Source organism: Phocoena sinus, chromosome 15, assembly GCF_008692025.1.
Source record: "Phocoena sinus isolate mPhoSin1 chromosome 15, mPhoSin1.pri, whole genome shotgun sequence".
Classification (NCBI taxonomy): Eukaryota; Metazoa; Chordata; class Mammalia; order Artiodactyla; family Phocoenidae; genus Phocoena; species Phocoena sinus.
In genome coordinates, this window is record NC_045777.1 from 15981726 (window position 1) to 16001870 (window position 20145).

General features: G+C 46.6%; 1 protein-coding gene across 5 annotated transcripts; it reads right to left on the bottom strand.

Annotated features, from left to right (window-relative positions):
* Positions 1-1966: 1966 nt before the first annotated feature.
* Positions 1967-19203, bottom strand: TTPAL (alpha tocopherol transfer protein like). 5 transcript variants are annotated; one of them, XM_032606002.1, is made up of 6 exons: positions 19088-19203; positions 16140-16544; positions 13371-13830; positions 10098-10291; positions 8826-8936; positions 1967-6684 (listed from the first exon to the last, which is right to left on the bottom strand). In XM_032606002.1, exons 2-6 carry the CDS (start codon positions 16203-16205, stop codon positions 6406-6408), a joined length of 1110 nt encoding a protein of 369 aa, XP_032461893.1. In that variant the 5' UTR covers positions 16206-16544; positions 19088-19203; the 3' UTR covers positions 1967-6405. The 5 variants fall into 5 exon arrangements, with proteins under 5 accessions (XP_032461893.1, XP_032461895.1, XP_032461896.1 ...); XM_032606004.1 differs by lacking the exon at positions 16140-16544 and having other exon boundaries at positions 19088-19192; XM_032606005.1 differs by lacking the exons at positions 16140-16544; positions 19088-19203 and adding an exon at positions 18827-19064.
* Positions 19204-20145: the final 942 nt, after the last annotated feature.

Genomic DNA, 20145 nt, shown 5'->3' on the forward strand with positions numbered 1-20145 from the left:
GTCCCTGCTTGATTATATTTTTCTTTTTACACAGTCAAGCTCAAGTGAGTATTCAGTAATATGATTCATGCATTTGATCTCTGTGGATTGATGGCAGATGCCAGGCTTATGCTTATTAATGGGAGCTGCTGTTCATCTCTTTACACTTGTGCGTTTGTCTATCCATCCTGTTACCTAGGAGCCCAAATCAGGCAGCCTACTCAGTGTTCTCCTAATCACTGCTGAATGACTCAAGCCACGTGATGCCTATAGCCTCAGGTGAAGAAAAATGAGAGCTGCCCCAAAACAGCAACGTGTACCAAGCAATGAACAGACACTATCTACAGCCCTGTAAGGTGGTGATGGTTCTCCCCCTTTTATAGATCAAACCAAGGTGTAGAGAGGTTAGTGTCTTGCCCACAGGTACTTAGTAAGAGGCAAAGCAGAGAAACAAACCCAGGGCTTGATTTTTTCCAATTAGACCCCAATTTCCCTTGGCCCATAGGGATGTAGGAGACAAGATAAACTAGAGACTGCCTAGAGACATGTAGGGGAGCCAGCTGGCTCTCTAAACGCATCACTAATGAAGGAAAGCTAGTAGCTCCCTAAAGGCAATAACTGCTATCTCACTGGGTCACTGTATCCCAAGGTACTGGCACCTTATCAGATAAGAGAGTGAACATTTGGTTAAAACAATTTTTTTTCCAGAAAAGTAGTGCCCTAAAGGATTTTATTACTCACCAGCTTTAAATGCAATTAACATGAAACATTTGGGGCCACTGGTTATATAGAAGTGCTGAACCAGTACTGTGAGGAGTGGGTGCTGGGGAAACTAAGAGGTGTTTTACAAGAGAAACCAGAAGTGCTGACTCATAACATGGAAAATCACTCCTGTGGCTTGTAAAGTACCTAAGTTGATCCTTTTAACACTGTTGTGAGGTAAAAAGGATTGGCGCCATTAGCTCCATTTTTCCAGATGTAAGAAACAGACTAAGTTCCTTAGAGAAGGCTGACCTGAAGAGCTGGTATGTTGCAGTGTAAGTACTTACTGTTGGCATCATCAAAAGCCAACAGTAAGTGTATGGATATCCTGAGTATTTCTCAACTGACCCATCACCAACACACCAGATCCAACACAGATGGGGACCTAGCTTCTGTCTCCTCTGGGGAGATGAATAGGGGGCAGAGAAGCCATTAGCTTAGAGAAACAGCTAAGCAGCATGGGACCTGAGATGATGAAGCCACACCCTAGTCACCCTTCAAGGAATTGGGTTTACTTACAGGTGCTTCCAGAATAAAATGTTCAGTTACAACTTGGGTCTCAGAGGTTAAGAACTTCTGCTTTATATTTTCTAAGAAGCCAGAAAACAAGCCAGTTTTTAAACTGACACTTTCTCACGATAAAATACCTTCCTTCTTTCTGTGGTCTGTCTGTGGGCTAACTAACTGCACAGCCTGGCTCCAGCCATCAGGAGGAAATCGTGAGCTGCAGTCAGACTGCCTGACCTTGAATCCCAATGCTACTTAACTAGCTGTGTGTCCTGGGGCAAGCTAGCTTAACTTTTCTGTGCCTCACTTTCCCCACAGGAGCAATAATACTATTTCATTAAGGGTGCTTGAAGATTCAATGAGATTTTGTATGTGAAGCGCTTAACACGATGGATGCCCAGCCCACACTCAGGAATCGTTAGCTGTCAGGGTTCAAGGCCAGTCTGGGAAGCATACCTGGGCCTTGTGAAATGAAAAGTTTGCGTATCTATCACTGTGGGCATCTAGCTCCACCTCTTTTCTTCACATTGGTGTCTTCTCACTGCACATGATCTTCAGAGGCAGCCAGCCCACGGTCTAGAGAATGCACGTGCTGCCACAGCGCCCCTGCCGGCCTCCCCAGGAAAGAGGCTCTGCCCAGGCCACTGTGTACCGTGAATAATAAACCCTCAGAACCTTTACCCAAACTGCCACTGTCACAAAAGAACTCCACACACACTCAACCTTACAGAGATTTTTATTTAAGACCCAGTCATGCATACTAAAATTACATGTTTTCACCATTTTGACTTAGAAAATGCACTAGAAAAATAAACTTTTGATCAAAACAAACACTGAAGTAGATGTATCCACCACCATGTATCCCTATACTTGAAGCCAAACTGAATTTCAGTTTGAAGCGAGGAATGCGACCAGTGGCCAAAATGGTGCCCCAGTCTGGTCACAAAATTAGTCCACCTCTCACCCCTTCAGAGTGGTGTCAGAGGCTCTTGGCCCCAGAGAATTTTCAAGTATTTCACTTGTAACGGGTTCCCACCTGATATACCAAGAGGCCGAGGCATATCCACAAGAATCCCAATGGCAGCTACTTAACTGCCCAACTAAACATGGCGCCCTGTAAAATGAAAGGAAAAGCAGCTAATTGGCAAAGAGGAAAAAAGGTCACTAGCATCTCCATCCACAAATCACCCTGGGCCTTCCCATGGAGCAAGCTCTATAAAGGAAGAATATTTTTGTTTAATACTTGTATCTAATGTTGTTTAATACTTGTATTTCAAACAAACCATTTCTGAGTCAGGAGAGCAGAAGGGAATTTACTTGAGATTAACAAAATTCACAGATCCCAATACCGAAAAGGATGACGAGAACTGACATCTTTCCTGAACAGTCAATATGTTTCCGTTTGCTATCTCCATACCTCTCATGCCATGGGACAGCCATACTTACATCATTACCTTAGCGAACATTTTACTTCCTAAATGAAAGAAGAGGTGTCAAAGGAATACCTTAAAATGCGGTGCTACCCAAATGAAAAAGCAATCCCGTGACTGATCTGAGAATCAGATGGCATTTAAAGCAGCTGCCCACCCAGGAAAAATTCTGAAAGGCTCAATATCTCATAGGGATTCCGGGAAAATCTCTCTTATTACCCTGGCTCTATTTCTGGCAAAAATGTAGTATCTTGCGAACTGAAGTGTCTGTAAACCTCTAAGGACAGGCGGCTCCTTGTGAAAACGGGATGAAGTACTAGGGAACTGAAGCCACCTTTGCCAAGAGCAAATAAACTCAAGAGGGGAAGCCAGGGTTGCACTTAGGGCTATTTCTGTAGATTTCTTCCAGTCTCTGGCTGTGAAGGTAGAACAGGATTCCAGGAAGAGGCACAATTTTCCAGAATTCTATGTAGAAGAGAGGAAGAACACGCACACCCCAACACACACCAAATTTCTCAAGCTTACAGATTCATTTGGAAGCTTTAGGTGTCAGTTCATTCAGTCCTAAATTTCCTAAAGAATCACCCAAATGCAGGGAAAAAAAGAGAAAAGCCTCTTATGCCAGAGGGTTCAGAGCTCCGAGTGTAGACACCCTTTATCGTATGACGATTCAGGGATGTTTGGTGGCTGATCTGAGGCCACGTGGCAAAGTAAAGCTGGAACTCGGGTCTCCTGGTTTACTATTCCTTTCCCTTACCTACGCCATGCTACCTGGAATTGCGGGAAAAGTTCATTTTCAGGTGTTTGTGAAATGGATCAGAACTTTTCCCTGAAGGAGAACACTCACAGTTCTCCAGGTGTTCAACTACTTGCTCCATCACTGTGCCCTCACTGCTGAGTGAAGCTCCCAGCATGCTCCTGTGGTCATTCCCCTGCCCTGCCTGGGGCAACTTCACACAGACGCCTGGTGAAGCCATGTGGAGACCACCGTGTTCTCCACCCAGGGAGGTCCTGGTTTCACAGCTTGGCTCAAACCTCCTCAGGTGCCAAAACCATTTGATCTCTCTGGAGCCAACATAAAACACAGCAGCTGCAGAAAGTAGATAACCCTTGGCTCTGACTCCTTTCAGAAGCTGAATGAAACAGCTCCCTGATCCAACTGGGAAGGCCTGGGAAAAGGGCAACATCCTTCCTGGTCTTTGAGAAATTTCTCTAGGTGAGCTTGGTCATCCCTATGTTAAGACATGTAGACAAAGGCAATTGGCCAGCAATGCAATGCACAGTTTAAACCTTAGAAACTTGAACCATTCATGTCTAACCTTTTTGTTTTGTTTTTTAATCACTCTATCCTCTTTGGGACCTAAGAAAGCCTCTAACCAACTCCCATCCAGGCAGTTGAGTTCTGAACCCTCTACTATAGCCATCCCACTTGTCCTATTTAGACCGTTCCAGCAATGCTGGTCACACTGTCATTGTCAGATGGGACTACAGGCAGCCAGGGGTATGCATTTTGACATTTCCCTCTCAGCCAGGTCCCTAGAACATCCAGGGTTAGCATCTATGGTGAAAAGAATTCTCCCTAGAACTGGCACTAATGAGGTAAGTTATTTCCACCAACAACTTCTCCAGACATTTTTAAAAATGCTAAAGAGATGAACAGCTTATTAACACCTGACTGGCCTTTGAATTTCAGAGGACTGTTCTAATCCTAACTGAGCCATCCACCTTGCCTGCTGCTCTAACAAATGCACGGAGAAGGTACACACACAACGCGTGGTACTTGTCACTTTTTTTTTTTTTTTTTTTTTTTTGGTCACACCACGCAGCATATGGAATCTTAGGTCCCCGACCAGGGATCAAACCAGTGCCCCCTGCACTGGAAGTGCAGAGTCTTAACCACTGGACCGCCAGGGAAGGGGAAGTCCCACTTGTCACTTTTTAACACCACCATTTGCATGGAATGAATATGAAGGGAAATAGGTCAAAAGCTGTCAGATGAACCACTTAATTTGATGCGTGGGCTAAGGCTAAATTCTTGACAGAAAGGGTCTAAAGTGCTGAAACGCAGAAGTAACATTCAGTCTGGCCGAACACGAGAGAGAGAAACTCAAGTGGGCTGGGGTGGCAGGGGTGAGGGTGGAGGTCCCAGAATAACTTGCCCTTGCGTTCATTTCCAGAAACCAAAATCTAAGAATCCCAAGGAAGTTAACCATTCACCATTGCCAGGTTTAAAATATACCCCTGAGTCTCAGGAATGGAAGGAATTCATCCAAGATTCTGGGCATCTCACCTGCCCTCACAAAGGCCATCCTTTTCAAGTTTAACCCTCACCGTGAAAAGAAAATGGGGATTGCTCAGTCCACTGTTTCTTTAAAGGCAGGGCCAAAAAATGACGCATCCCTCTTGGAAAGGCCCAGGCGTACTAAGAAAAACAGGATCCAACCACTGGTATCTAGAGAGTCCTCTTTCTAGGCAGAAAACTGAACCATTCAATCAATCACTAAACCAAATCCCAGAACCTCGGTAGTAGCCAAAAGGGCCCTCAGGATCACTTCATTCAGCCTCATTTTACAGATGAGAAAGCTGAGGCCCAGGTCTCTTAATTCTTAGGCCAGAATTCTTTTATTTTATTTTATTTTTTCAAATAAATTTATTTTTGACCGCGTTGGGTCTTCGTTGCTGCACGTGGGCTTTCTCTAATTGTGGCGAGCAGGGGCTACTCTTCGTTGCAGTGCACGGGCTTCTCAATGCGGTGGCTTCTCTTGTTGCAGAGCATGGGCTCTAGGCGCGTGCGCTTCAGTAGTTGTGGCACGCGGGCTCAGTAGTTGTGGCTCGCGGGGTCTTGAGCGCAGCTTCAGTAGCTGTGGCACACGAGCTTAGCTGCTCCGCGGCATGTGGGATCTTCCCGGACCAGGGCTTGGACCCGTGTCCCCTGCATTGGCAGGCGGATTCTTAACCACTGCACCAACAGGGAAGCCCCCAGAATTCTTTTAGCTACACAGGCATGGCATCCAGTCTTTTAGGTTGAGTCAAATCACGTACATCTAGGATCATGTATGATTCCACTGAGAACCAGGCCTAAGGCTTTATGGGTTTGGGAAAACTTTAAGTTCCTATTGCAAGATTCAACCCATGAATCCCAGAGGTACGTGAGGTCCGTGGCTCCTGAATTTGATCAGGAGGTGCTGCTTCGGTCTGGGTGCTTGCATGATTCAGTGACGGTGCTTTCCAGACCCAGTGATGGACTAACGCTTCAAGTTTCTTGATGAGCACAGAGGTCTGCAGTTTGGCTTCATGTGAAGAACACAAACTCCCCTTGTCTCATGTGTGGCCACTTTGCAGCCTTGGTCAAACTGTTTCATAGGTGTGTGCTGACTGGCCAATCAGGTTGTTTTCTCTTAGAACGTGGGATCAGAGTGAACTTTGGTCCTGATTTTTCTTGCTTTGAGCTGTGTCAAAACCAGATACGGCTTCAGATGAAGGGCTGCACACTGGGATTCCAAACGTTTGGAATCGCTGGGGGAGCTTTCTCCATGTCTTCCATAGGAGTCATTCAAGTAACCAAAGCCTCACCCCGCGGCGTACCTCAGAGCCCTACAGGCTTTTCCTCCACGCTGCAGTTCTGTTACAAGGAGCAACACAATCCATGGCACCTCAGATTCTCCTTGGACCTCTCCAAAGAAAGAAGAAAAGGTTTTAAAAGATGGTGACATTCACAGGGGACTGGCTAGTAGCAGGAGTACAGCTGTGATTTCACAGCCCGCATGGAGTCATCACACGGCACCTCTGGGCTCAGCCCCTCGGGCGGCAAGGCCTGGCCCAGGATGCTGTCGCAGGGAGGGCCAGGTTGGCAGAACTCCCTCACAAAGTCCTCCTCCGAGGCCAGCAGCGCCGCGTTCCAGGCGGTGATGTCCAGCTCTCCGGCCGTGCCCCCGTACTCCTTGGGGAGAATGTTTCTTGGAAGGTTTGAATGGAGAGAGTTCAGGTCAGACCCATGAAGGAAAAACTACAGAGGATGAAAGGAAAGCACACATGTCCTTAGGTTAACCAGTAACTCAGGAGGTGCTCAAACAAATATCTGTTGAATGAATAAAGGAACAGTTGATGCCAACTCTACCCAGTTCCTCGAAAAGCTTGAGGATCCTTAATCCTCTTTTCCTTATACCCCATATCCTGTTGGCTGGTAAGGGGTATAAGGAAATGCATCCGGAATTCTAGACCTTCCCCGCCACCCTAATGGTACCAGGCCACCATCCCTTCTTACCTGGATTCCTACAACAGCTTCCTCACTCGTCTCTGTGTTCACACCCTTGTCCCACCACAATCTAAGCACTTTTCAACATGCGTCGGATCAAGTCACTCCTCTAATATGTACAAGCTTCCCGTGTTTCCACGTTACGCAGACTAAAAGCCGGACTCCCTACGATGGCCCACACAACCTGGCCCCTGTTACCCCTCTGCCTCCCACTCCTACCACCTGCCCCTGCTGCTCCCCCAGGCCACTCCCATCTCAGGGTCCCCCAGATCACTGTAAGGTCCACTCCCTCATTGCTTTTCAAGTCTTTGCTCAAACGCCAGCTTCTCAGTGACACCACTTCTAACTACCCCGTTGAATGCTACAACCCCTTCCCCGCTTCCAGCACCCACTGTCCCCGTTCTCTGCTTTATTTTTCTCCATAGCACTTAGCACATCCTTATCCTAGATAGCATATGTAATCCATTGTCTGTGTCTCTTTCTAGAATGGGAGGGATTTTGGGGGCAGAGATTTTGGTCTGTTTTGTTCATCGAGAACACACTTGCACAGAGTAGTTGATCAAAACATATTTTTGAGTGAATGAACGAACATACGAAGGACCAAGTGAACAAGATTGTGGGCCACCAGTAAGGTCATTTCACAGATGTAAAAGACCTCTTCCAAAGGCTGCTTTGGTAAAAGCAGGTTCCAAACGGGAGCTCCAGGAACCAACATGGGTTCAAACCCAGGTAGGGAGGCCACTAAATCAGAGGTTCTCAAACCTAACCATGTATCAGAATCACCTAAGGAGATTTTAAAAGCAGAGATTCCTGGGCTCCATCCCCGAACTGATGAGTTAAAGTCTTCAGGGAAAGGGCCTGGGAATCTGGATCTGATTTTAAGTTCCCTCGCTTACACACTTGAGATTCTCTTTATGTTTCTTTCCTCTTTGAAAAAGAGAACAAAATTCAAGAATATTTGAGTGACCAGAACCATGTTCCCAGGCCTAGGAAAGAAGGAGAAAAATACCACCCACCACATTTCAATCGTGATCCTGGGAAAAGTTAAGAGAAGTGGCTCTTCAGGGTCAGAGAGGAAGACTGTCTTTGAAAGTGACATCTATCCTTTCTTAAATAAGAATTAAACTAAAAACTCACAGATCTCATAAACCTTGAATTACTCCACAAACTACGAGCAAGACCACAATTTAGGTAAGTGGAAAGGCTTAAATAGCATTTTTAAAGCCCAAGGAGTTGTAGTAAGAAATTGCCGGGCTTCCCTGGTGGCACAGTGGTTAAGAATCCGCCTGCCAATGCAGGGGACATGGGTTCTAAGCCCTGGTCCGGGAAGATCCCACATGCCGTGGAACAACTAAGCCCATGTGCCACAACTACTGAGCCCGCGTGCCACAACTACTGAAGCCCGTGCTCCGCAACATGAGAAGCCACCACAATGAGGAGCCCGCGCACAGCAACGAAGACCCAACACAGCCAAAAATAAATAAATGTATTTAAAAAAAAAAAAAAAGAAATTGCCATGACTCTTTTTAACTACCTGCCCAGTGACTACCCTTTGCCATGTCCTCTTACACATAAAACACAATGTTGGTTCACAGTGCCCAGGCCAGGATATTAAAAAGTCTAAATGATCACAGAGCAGGGACGTTCCTACTATAACAATCCTGGTTCTGCTCTCTCCACTGGCAAATATTATGTTCTCATTAATTTCATCTCCCCCTCACAGAAAGGAGTGTTCATTTATTTTATCTGTAACCTTGCACTTTCCAAATTAGTAGTCTCAGGGCAAGAATAATACGCTAAGTTTACTGTCATCACAATAAATTTACAGATGTCACAAAAAGGCAGCATTAAAAAAAATGGAAGTATCTTAAATCGATAGGATCATCACTTACTCTGTTTGCTATTTTCTCCTTCAGAAACGGTTTTATGATGGCAAAAATGCCTTTAAATATTCGAGGTTCGTTCACTACATGGACTGCTTTTATCCGAATGGGGAAACCATCCTGTGGGGGAAGGGAAGGGGGTGTTAGAACCTGTGGAGCATCTGGAAACTGTCCATTACCACAGCCTGGGAACTTTTTTTTGTCCCCCAGATCATCATACAGGACTAGAAAACCACTGATCCAAATGCATTATCCTTACACCTGAATCTGCAAAGAAGAGTGGAAGCTAAGGAAAGCCAAAGTATTGTCTCAAAGCCAGGATTCACATTTCTGATAATGACCAGAGGTGACATTTAAAGGCTTAAATCATCAGCCTGGTGTGCAGTAGTGGCTCAAACACACCACTGAGGAGAATCGTGGTGTCGCTGAACCTCCAGAGCTCATGGGAGGCAGCACCCCACGGGCTGGGTCAGAACAAAGCTCCAACCTGCCAGAGCTGGGAGGCGCAGGCCAGGCTACATCCTGAAGGTCTCGGTTTCCTTTCAACAAGGAAAGATAATTCTTGCCTTGTCTATCTCAGAGGATTCCCTGAAGGACTGAATGGGTTATAAAGACTGTAAGTGTGCTTTGCAGCTACGAGGATATACTGCACAGCACAGGGAATTATAGCCATTATTTTGTAATAACTTTTAATGGAGTATAATCTATAAAAATACTGAATCATTGCGCTGTACACCTTAAACTAACATAATATTGTAAATCAACTATACTTCAATTTTTTAAAAAAAGTGCTTTGCATGTGCAAACCATTTCACACACTACTGGTGTGTAAGGAACTTTATGGTTCCCAGAGACTTGAGTTCTGAAACACAGAACATGAGGCGTGAAAGCATCTGACCAAAACAGCCCAACAGGGCTCCCAATGCCCAGGTCCCACAGAAAGGAGGAGAGGTTCCATCACTTCAGCAGAAACCTTCTCAGTTTCGTTTGTTGAGAATTTCTCTGCCTTCTGTACCAAAAAAAAAAAAGGCTGAAAGCATTTCTCTGTTTTTTGGACTCTTGCCCTAAAGCTGATCTTGCCTAGAAACTACTGGAGACCCTGATGAGAATGAGTGGTGAATTGGACTTTTACGTTTCTTCCCATAATGCTTTTCTATTGTTCTGACTGTGGAGAGGAGGTGGGGTTTGTGTATCAGGTGGAATTAGAGGTAAGTGGACAGGGCCCTGGGGAAACCAAACAGCCACAGGACAGGACAGGCACAGGACACACAGGGGCCATACCTGAAGGATGCCAATCACCTTTTTGGCTATAAAAGGGCCAAAATGAGATGCCTTTGATAAGCTCACTCCTTTGTAGTCTGCAAGAATTACAATTCCATTCACCTGGGTTTCTTCAGACTGAATGAGTTTTTCTAATGTCAGGTATATGGCTCGGATATTTTCGGTAATCGGATAGTTGCTCGGGATCCATCTGTCTAAGGTCATAAGAGATGGACAGTATGTTACAGAAATGAACACAAACAAGTAATCAGACAGGCTATGATTTACCTCCTTCCTAAAACTATTGTTTAAAAATGGAAAAGACAGAATTCTACTGGCATGACTATTTAGATCTCTAAGTGGTAGCTGATGTTTCTTAACTCCAAACACAGCAGCACATTCTGAAATGGAAATGCAATTGAGTGGTGAGGATGAAACAGTGAGTTCTGAAGTCAGACACATGCGGGGGTTTGAATCTCACTAGTTGTGTGACCTTGGGCAAGTTACCTTCTCACCACCATGGGCCTACATATTATCCCATACATAGAACAGGATAACAATACTGGCTTCATGGACACCTGCGCCTTCTGCCATCACAAGTCCCCTTATCTTCATGAAACCACCCTGATTTTCCTTGGGGAACTACCCCTTCCCATGCTAGCCATACAGTTTGGGTAAACGGACTTCACTCCCGGGTCCAAAGCTGGGCTTGGCCAATACGGGTATTATAACCTCCTGGCCACAAGCATGTGATCCAAGCCAGGTCAAGCAGAACCATGGGGACTCAATTCTGGGACCTTGGCCCTTTGGAAACAGAAGATCTCTCTTCTTTCTTGTAGTGGTGAGGCTGGGAGCCTGAGACTCAGGGACCCCATGAGGCAAGAGCTGGTCTGAGAATGAAGCCCAGACTGAGGACAGCAGAGGTGGAGATGGCCTTCCAATGCTGTTGTCTGAGCAAATCCCCCTTTCCAGGCTGGATGCTCCTTTAATGTTCCCCATATGATCGAGGAGTCTTTCTCTCTTTGGGGAAAAGATGAAAATGACAACTTTTGAGTGTTAACCAATATTCTCAAGAAAATCCCACTAACATCTCAGTGTCTCTTTCTTACAAAGGTGAAACTCCACAGGGGGACTTCCCTGGTGGCGCAGTGGTTAAGACTCTGCGCTCCCAATGCAGGGGGCCCAGGCTCGATCCTCTGTCAGGGAACTAGATCCCACATGCATGCCGCAACTAAGGGTTCACATGCCACAACTAAGACCCAGTGCAACCAAATAAATAAATATTAAAAGAAGGAAAAAACTCCACAGGATTGCCACCAATGGGATTTGTGATATGTGCAAAATTCCTATGAAAAAACCTTTGTCCAAAAATTATGCCAGCTTGTTGTTTGATGTTGCTGCCAATTGAACCTGCTTCTGCATAACTGGCTATCATCCTTTTCAATCACATATGTCTCAAAAGAGCTTATAAAAAGGCAAAGCCAATACCTAGTTAAGAACAAAATCTGTATCTGCCTCCTGCTAAAATGTGGAGTCGGTGGGGAGGGATCCAGATCTGCTGCAGACATATGGGGAAAAAAATCCATCACACGAGCAAAGAGTTCAAACCACACAAGCAAAGGGGTGAAACCCGTGTGGTAATATCTGACTGTTTTCGTTTATTCGTATGAGGTGAGCACAGAGGAGGAACAGAAACTCTCGCTGACTGGTTTCTAGGTTTCTGGGTGCCCTGACATCTCCACCGCATTGCTTATTTTAAAATGAACGCCCCTGATTTTGGAAAGCACCGAAAACGGCAGGTAAAGCAGTTAACACTGTGCCTGGTACACAGTAACGGCTCAAGAGAATGTGGTTTGGTCTACCAAAAGGGTTTGGTAAAGGACTAAAGGAAGTGGTAACGTGGGGCCTGCAGGCAGAGGAAGGTGCCCTCCCGCTTCCACTCGCATCAGTTTCCAGACGCATTTGTATGCATGAGCAGAAAGGGCAGTCAGCAGGTTCTCATGTTCCCAGCGTGCTTGGGAAGAAGAACACAGCACTCTTTCTTACTTTCACATTTTTTTTTTTTCAGTTCTGCTCTGATGGAAAATGTTGAGGTTGGGGGCAGAGTGGAGAACTCTCCAGAGTTTATAATGCATTTGGTGTCAGGGAAGAGAAGAGGACGAAGAATCAGAAGGCTTGAGTTCTAGGACCCCTCGGTCGTTGTGTCAACCAAGAAAATGTTCCCACACATTTCTAAATGCTTCTGGGCAGGGGGAGGTGCCTCCACTGAAAACTACTGTGCCAGAGAAATGTCAGGTGTCCCGATTACCATCATGCAGTGCTGAGATCTGAAAGTGAATCTAAAGTGAATACTTTCAAGGGCTTAACAAAGCAGAGGGAGGGCGGAGAGGACAGAGGAGGCACGTGGTAGGCAGATACCTTTCCAGGCATCTGCCTAGCCCAGACCCTTTCACTGATATCTGTATCTCACGTGCTCACTAAGGAGTGAAAGGGTGGGAGCTGAGAGGGGGTGTCCTGGCAGCCCCGCTTGTACACGATGACCAGGGTCGCTTTCTCAGCCCACCAGATTCCCAACCCTAGAAATCTGGAATTTGCATTGAAAGAACTTAGTTGGGTGGCCAGGTAAACCTGGGAGATGAGGGGTGTACCGAGGGAGCAGAAGCCAGTCCACGAACAGAAGTGTGAGGAAGATGTGCAAAGGGCAGCAGAGATGTGGTTCAGAGAGACTGACAGACAGTCAGAAGCAGAGACAGGGAGAATGGCGGGCTTAGTTCCTGATCGGGGAATGACTTGGATTCTGGGTCTTGGCTCCTGGGCCCGGCAAGAGGCGTGTTCCTTCAGATCTCTAGTGCTGTGCTTCCATCTCCTTAGACTAAATCCTCCCTTTTGTCTTAAGCCGGTAGAGCAGGGTTTTGTTCTCTTGCGATCAAAAGAGCCTTGACTGGGACTTCCCTGGTGGCTCAGTGGATAAGACTCCATGCTCCCAATGCAGGGGGCCTGGGTTCGATCCCTGGTCAGGGAACTAGATTCCACATGCATGATGCAAATAAGAGTTTGCATGCCACAACTAAGGAGCCCGCGCTGCAACTAAGACCTGACACAACCAAATAAATATATATACGTGTGTGTGTACATACATATATATATATATATATATATATATATATATATATATAAGAGCCCTGACTAAGGCAAGGAGGGGACAAAAGGGAATAAGAAAGAGAGAGAGGGCGCTGAGCAGACGCATCCCAAGCTGTACCCACGCCCCGCCCCCAGAGACGGTGAGGCCGGTACCTGGACGGAGGCAGAGGATGTGGCGGCCCCTGGGGTCGGTGTGGGGCAGTACAGTGAGGAATCCGGAAGCCAGGACCTCTTTCAAGGCCGAGGGCCGCAGGTTGTTGAAGACTTCGGGCCAGCTTCTCCGGCAGCTGTGGTAGTTGATCAGGAGCTGGAGGGCCCGGTCGTAGTCAAACTTGCGGGCTCGGAGGAAGCGCAGCAGGAAGGCGTCCTCGAGGGAGGTGCTCAGGTTCGGGCACTCCTTGCGCACCATGTCCCGGAGGGCCTGGACATCGCGGAGCCTCCATTCTGGCTTCTCCTGTAGTTCCTCCCTGGCTTTGGCCACCAGGTCCTCGGTCAGCGAGCACACATAGCCGGTGTGTGCGGGGGGCAGCGGCAGCTCACTTTCCGAAAGTGAGGCCGCGGAAGGGCTGGTTCTCAGAGAGTCACTTTCTTCTGACATTAGCTCCCAGGATCCCTGCAAAAACAGAAGCCCTGCATGATGTGGAGAAAGCCCAGCACCGCTCATTCCAAATCAGAGAGCAGCACGAGGGAGGGGGGCAGAGATGTTTTTTGTCAAGCCAGAACCTCAGAGCAGTGGTTCTTGACTGGAGGAGTATCTGAACCACGTGCCCAAGCCCAGCCCCAGACAGCATGAAGGAAGAATCTCCGCAGAGGCACCCAGGCAGCTAGAGCAGGATGCACACACCCCTCATCAAACACACTGGCCTTGCACACAGAGGTGTGAACAGGTGCTCAACCTGACTTGTAATTAAAGAAATGCAAACTAAAACACCTTTGAAATTCAGATTAGCAAAAATGCAAAACAGGTACTCTGATATGCTTGCTGTTGGTGGGAGAATAAACTGACATAGCCTCTTTAGGGTAGTTTGTCAGTATCTATAAATATTTCAAACCACATACCCTTACAAGTATCATATGATATCACTGGTATGTGGAATCTAAAAAAGTGATACAGATGAACTTATTTACAAAACAGAAATAGACTCACAGACAGAAAACAAACTTATGGTTACCAAAGGGGGAAGAGGGGGAAGGATAAATTAGGAATTTGGGATTAACAGGTACACACTACTGTTTATAATATAGATAGACAACAAGGACCTACACAGGGAACCATATTCATTATCTTATAATACCCTGTTAATGGAAAAGAATCTGAAAAAGAATAGATATATATGTATAACTGAATCACTTTGCTGTAAACCTGAAACATTGTAAATCAACTATACTTCAGTTAAAAAAAAAAAAAAAAACACATACCCTTCGGCCCAGCATTCCATTTCTATGTGTGTGCAAAATATGCACACCAGGATGACTGTTACAAGTATTGATTATAATGGCAAAAGACTGGAAATACTACCTACATCACCCAATTGGAGAGTGGTTAAATAATATTACCATATGAGTGGAATACTATTCAGTCGTGAAAAGGAATTAGGCAGATCTTTATGAATTGACACGTTAAGGAAAAAGAAAGCAGTTGCAGAAAAGTGTGAAAAAAAGACCTGCATTTAAAGGAAACCATAAACAAGACGGAAAAAAAACCCTCAGAATGGGAGAAAGTATTTGCAAATGAAGCCATGGACAAGGGATTAATCTCCAAAATATACAAACAGCTCATGCAGCTCAATATCAAAAGAACAAACAACCCAATCAAAAAATGGGCAGAAGACCTGAATAGCCATTTCTCCAAAGATGACATACAGATGGCGAAGAGGCACATAAGATGGTCAACATCACTAATTATTAGAGAAATGCAAATCAAAACTACAATGAAGTATCACCTCATACCAGTCAGAATGGCCATCATCAAAAAATCTACAAAAAACAATAAATGCTGGAGAGGGTGTGGAGAAAAGGGAACCCTCTTGCACTGTTGGTGGGAATGTAAATTGATACAGCCACTATGGAGAACAGTATGGAGGTTCCTTAAAAAACCTAAAAATAGAATTACCATATGACCCAGCAATCCCACTGTTGGGTACATACCCTGGAAAACCATAATTCAAAAAGACACCTGCACCCCAAAGTTCATTGCAGCATTACTTACAATAGCCAGGTCATGGAAGCAACCTAAATGCCCATCGACAAATGAATGGATAAAGGAGATGTGGTAAATATATACAATGGAATATTAGCCATAAAAAGGAACAAAATTGGGTCGTTTGTAGAGACGTGGATGGACCTAGAGACTGTCATACAGAGAGAAGTAAGTCAGAAAGAGAAAAACAAATATCGTATGCATATATGTGGAATCTAGAAAAATGGCACAGATGAACCTGTTTGCAAGGCAGAAATAGCGACACAGACATAGAGAACAAACATATGGAAACCAAGGGGGGAAAGGGGGGGTGGGATGAATTGGAATATTGGGATTGACATATATACACTAATATGCATAAAACAGATAACTAATGAGAACCTGCTGTATAGCACAGGGAACTCTACTCAATGCTCTGTGGTGACCTAAATGGGAAGGAAACCCAAAAAAGAGGGGATATATGTATACATATAGCTGATTCACTTCACTGTACAGCAGAAACTAACACAACATTGTAAAGCAACTATACCCCAATTAAAAAAAAAAAAGACTTGCATTTACATTTTAAAAATATATGCATATATACTTGTGAATGCACCTAAAATTTCTGGAAGGAAGTACAAGAAAACTGTTAACCATGGTTCCCTCTAGGGAACAGAACTAGACACTAGACATTTAAGGAGACAGAAAGAGACTCTTTACTGTACTGTTAAATTTTTTACCATATCCACATGTGACTTAGCATGGCGGCTGTGAAACTGATCCGATCTCCTGTCGGGGTGGAACATAACTGATGGGTGTCCCCAGCTGCTGTCCCTCCGGATCCACCATCCAGTGGATGCACACTTTCCACAGACTGTCCGTGGCCAATGACTGAGTGAAACGTAGGACTCCTTGAACAGGCATCAAGGACTCCCTATCTGCCTGGCCGAATCTTTTGTGGAACCACAGTGCAGTCCAAGACTTCCTGCCCAAACCTCCGGCACAGGGACTGGCCTCAAATCGCTATCAGAAGCTCTCCCTGATTTCTCCAGTTCCCCTCCCTTTTATGTGTTGCTGCCATTACATTTCTTGCATGTCTAATCTCATCCTAGTGTCTGCTTCTTGGAAGGTCTGAACTAACACACCTATTAAAGGAAAAAACAAAACAAACAACACAAAACAACACAGCTGCCTTAGATATTTCAGGAATAAGATTGCAGCAGGGCTGCCCAGTTCCAAAGCCCAAGCTCTTGTCCATGGGCTGTCACTGGTCCCCCACTCGGAACTCAACAAGGAAGGCAGGAACCATCCTGGGGGTCTCTGCACGGGCCACGGCAGCCACAGTGACCAGGTCACCCCCTCTAAATCTTAGGTCTGCACACTCTGTTCCTTGTGTTCTAACCTCCAGCCTCACCCAGCTTCTTTCACTTCCTCCCAAAGGTGGTTTTCTTATCCTCTGCACATCCTGTTTCCTCTGACTAGCATGTTCATCCTCCAGTGCTTCTGACCAATACCAATTCACCCTTCGGTGCCCATTAGATGCTACTTCATTTATTCAACAAATATTGAGCCCTTGGTAGGTACCAGGCCCTCGTCCAGGCACTGGGGGCAATTACTAGAAGATAATAAGTGCCATGGAGAGAAATAAAAGAGGCAAGGGGGTTGGAAGTACCTGGGGATAGGACTTGCAATTTTAAGTAGGGTGATCAGGGAAGTCCTCACCCAAGTGACATGTGTGAGAAGATGAAGATGAGGGAGCAAGCCATTCTGGGGGAAGAAAAAGTGCAAAGCCTGAGGCAGGACCATGCCTGGCTTTTTCAAGGAACAGGGAGGAGGCCAGTATGGCAAGAACCAAATGCGCAAGGTGGAGAATACTGGCAGATGAATTTAGAGAGGAACTGGGGACCCAGTTGGTACTGGGCTTTGTAGGCCAGTAAGAGCGTAGTTACTCTCACTTCAGTGGGAGTCAAGGAGGGTTTTGAGTAGACTGACATGATCGGATTTAGATTTCTAAAAGATCACTGGGCTGTCTTGAGAATGGACTGTAAGAGGATGAGAACAGAGGCAAAGGGACCATTTAGAGGCTACTGCAATAATCCAGGTGAGGGGTGATGGTGCTTAAAGCGGGAAGCCTTCTCTGACTCCGGGCCAGGTTAGGAGCTCCCCTCACCGCTGCAGGAGCTCTTCCGCATAGCGCTTCTCTCACTGTTGCAACTGTAGGCAATTTGTGCACAACATCCACATCTGTCTTGTTCATCACCTTAAACCCACCCAGCACTTAACAGGGTGTCAGACACAGTCTGTGCTCCATAAATATTTGTTGAATGAGTTTCATCTGCTTGGCGGGAGGTATGCTGAGTGAGGAACAGATCAACAATCATGGTTCACAGGACCCACCCTGGGCTCTGTTTTCCTGGCAGTCACCAACAGATGCCTGTAATCCCAATCGAGTAATTAGCCAGAAGACAGACTGTAGCATCCACGGACTACAGGCCTAGCCTCAACGTCCCTCTCCAGCCTGTCTCCCACCTTTCCCCCTCTCGATGCACATGAAATGTCAGCCAAAGCAAACTAATGACCCACCATTCTTGGAACACTTCATGCATTTCTGATACCTCTGCCTGGAATTTCCTTGCCTCATTTGTTCTCAAACAGACAACTCATCACCTTCCAGGCCCAGCTTCAATGTCACCTCCTCTACGAAGCCTCCCTTGACTCCCCCAGGGTGACTCTCTCCCGTTTTCCACAGCACTGGGTTCCTACTTCTCTTTCAGAAAATGCAGGCCAGTCTTGTGTGTCTACCTGAAACTCCTCCAAGCCAGTTTTTACCCATCCATTCATTTATCAAAGAATTACTGATCACCTGTGGCAGGCACTGTGCTTACAGGTGCTGGGCACACAACAATGAACAATATAATTCTTTGCCTTATGAAATTTAACTCATAGTGGAATGATGAAAAGAGATAATATGTACTTGAGCATTTTACCATGTATCAAGTACTGTGATAAGCACTTTACATCCATCTCTTGTTTAATCTTCACAATATTTGGTGAGAGCACTAATGCTGTTCCTAGTTTACAAAGGGGGAAACTGCCCACTAGAATGTAAATTCCATGGGGGCAGACAACTTGCCTGCCGCGTTCACTGCTATCCCCGGTGCCTGGCCCATGATGGTACTCTGTAAATACTAGCGGATGATGTGAGGATAGGGCCCAAGGGTACACACCTAGTGAGGCAGAGCAAGGATGTATCTAGCCCCACACTGGGCTCTACGCTGCACCTAGAGCTTCCTGTTTAATCTCCAGGGCCTTGGCAGTATCAAGCACAGAGCAGGACCCAGTCACAGTCTGGTAAATGAATTGATGGGTGGGCATACAGATGGGTACAAACACCATTTGTTAGGGTCAAGCCGGGAATCTTCCCCACCTGGAGCCTATCATTTTTTGAGCATCACCTTCCTTCCCGTCCTACCCCAAGAAGAGGTCAGGAATCGCCGTTCCTGAAGCCCCAGAGACCCCACGTCCCGTCGACACCTTCCGAGGCCCCCACTTCCGGCTGTCACCCCTTCCCCAGGTGTCCCCATTTCCTGGGGTCTCTCTCTACTCGGATGCCCCACTTCCGGTCGTCCCTCCCTCTCAAGGGTCCCTCTCCCTGGCCCCCGGGGCACACCGGCTCGCGGGCACTCACCGGCCCGGCTACGGGGCGGAGCGCGGGTCAATCGGCGGCGGGAGCCTCGTCCGGCAGCGCGCACAGAACCGACCCGCACTCCCCACCCGGCCGGCCCGGCCGCTCGCGCCGGAAGTGACGTATGCAGAGCGTTGGAAGGCGGGGCACCGCCCGCGAGTGCGCATGTGCGACATCTTCTCGAAGTGCCGGCCTTCGGTCCCCACCTGGCGGCCGGGATGGCGCGGTGGGACCTGAGCGTGGGAAGAGCGTGGCTGGGAGGCACAGGGAGCACGACCAGGTTGAGCTGGTATAGATGAGGAAGCTGAGGCCCACAGAAGGAAGGGAAGAAACTGCTGTTTTCCGAGAACATATTAACTATGTACCTGGTGTTTTACATCCATCATCTCATTAAATCCTCAAATGGAATCCTACTATTTTATGAAAGGGAAACGCAATCAATGAAGTATAGAGTTTCAAACCTAGACCTTGGGATTAGCATTCCACAATTCTCCCCACCAGAGCTGCCACCAGGGCTGGCTGCTCCAAAGGGTAAGATTCCAATTCAGGGGACGTCTGTCTGTCTGTCTTTAGCCAAGTGACTTTGAGCAAGTCCCCATTCCTCCTTGGGCCTTAGTTTCCTCATCTGTAACATGATTCTTGCTCTGGAATATTGATTCAATAATTGTTTCCTGCTTTGGGGTTCATGAAGTCCTTTTCAGAAAGTGGTAGTTTGAAAAAGGCTTTACTAGTGCCCGTCTCCAGTCCATTAAAACCCCCAGCACAACCCCCGCCCCGCCCCGCCCCGCCCCACCCATATATTTTGTGCAGCTACAACTTTGAGACGATCTTGAGGCCCCTCTTTCAAGCAGAGTAATACTAATGTCTTGGTAAAGACACTAAACCATTCCTAGAGAGAAATTGTGTGGTCCAGGAGGACTCAACAGCCCAAAGGAGTATCCAGGAGATGACCTTAAACAATCTGTTCCTTTCCCTACCCTTGGGGCAAGAGGAGTTGCAGGGAGATGGGAACTGACCTAGGTGGGCCAGAGGAGCATGACAGTTTCTGCCAGATGTTAGAT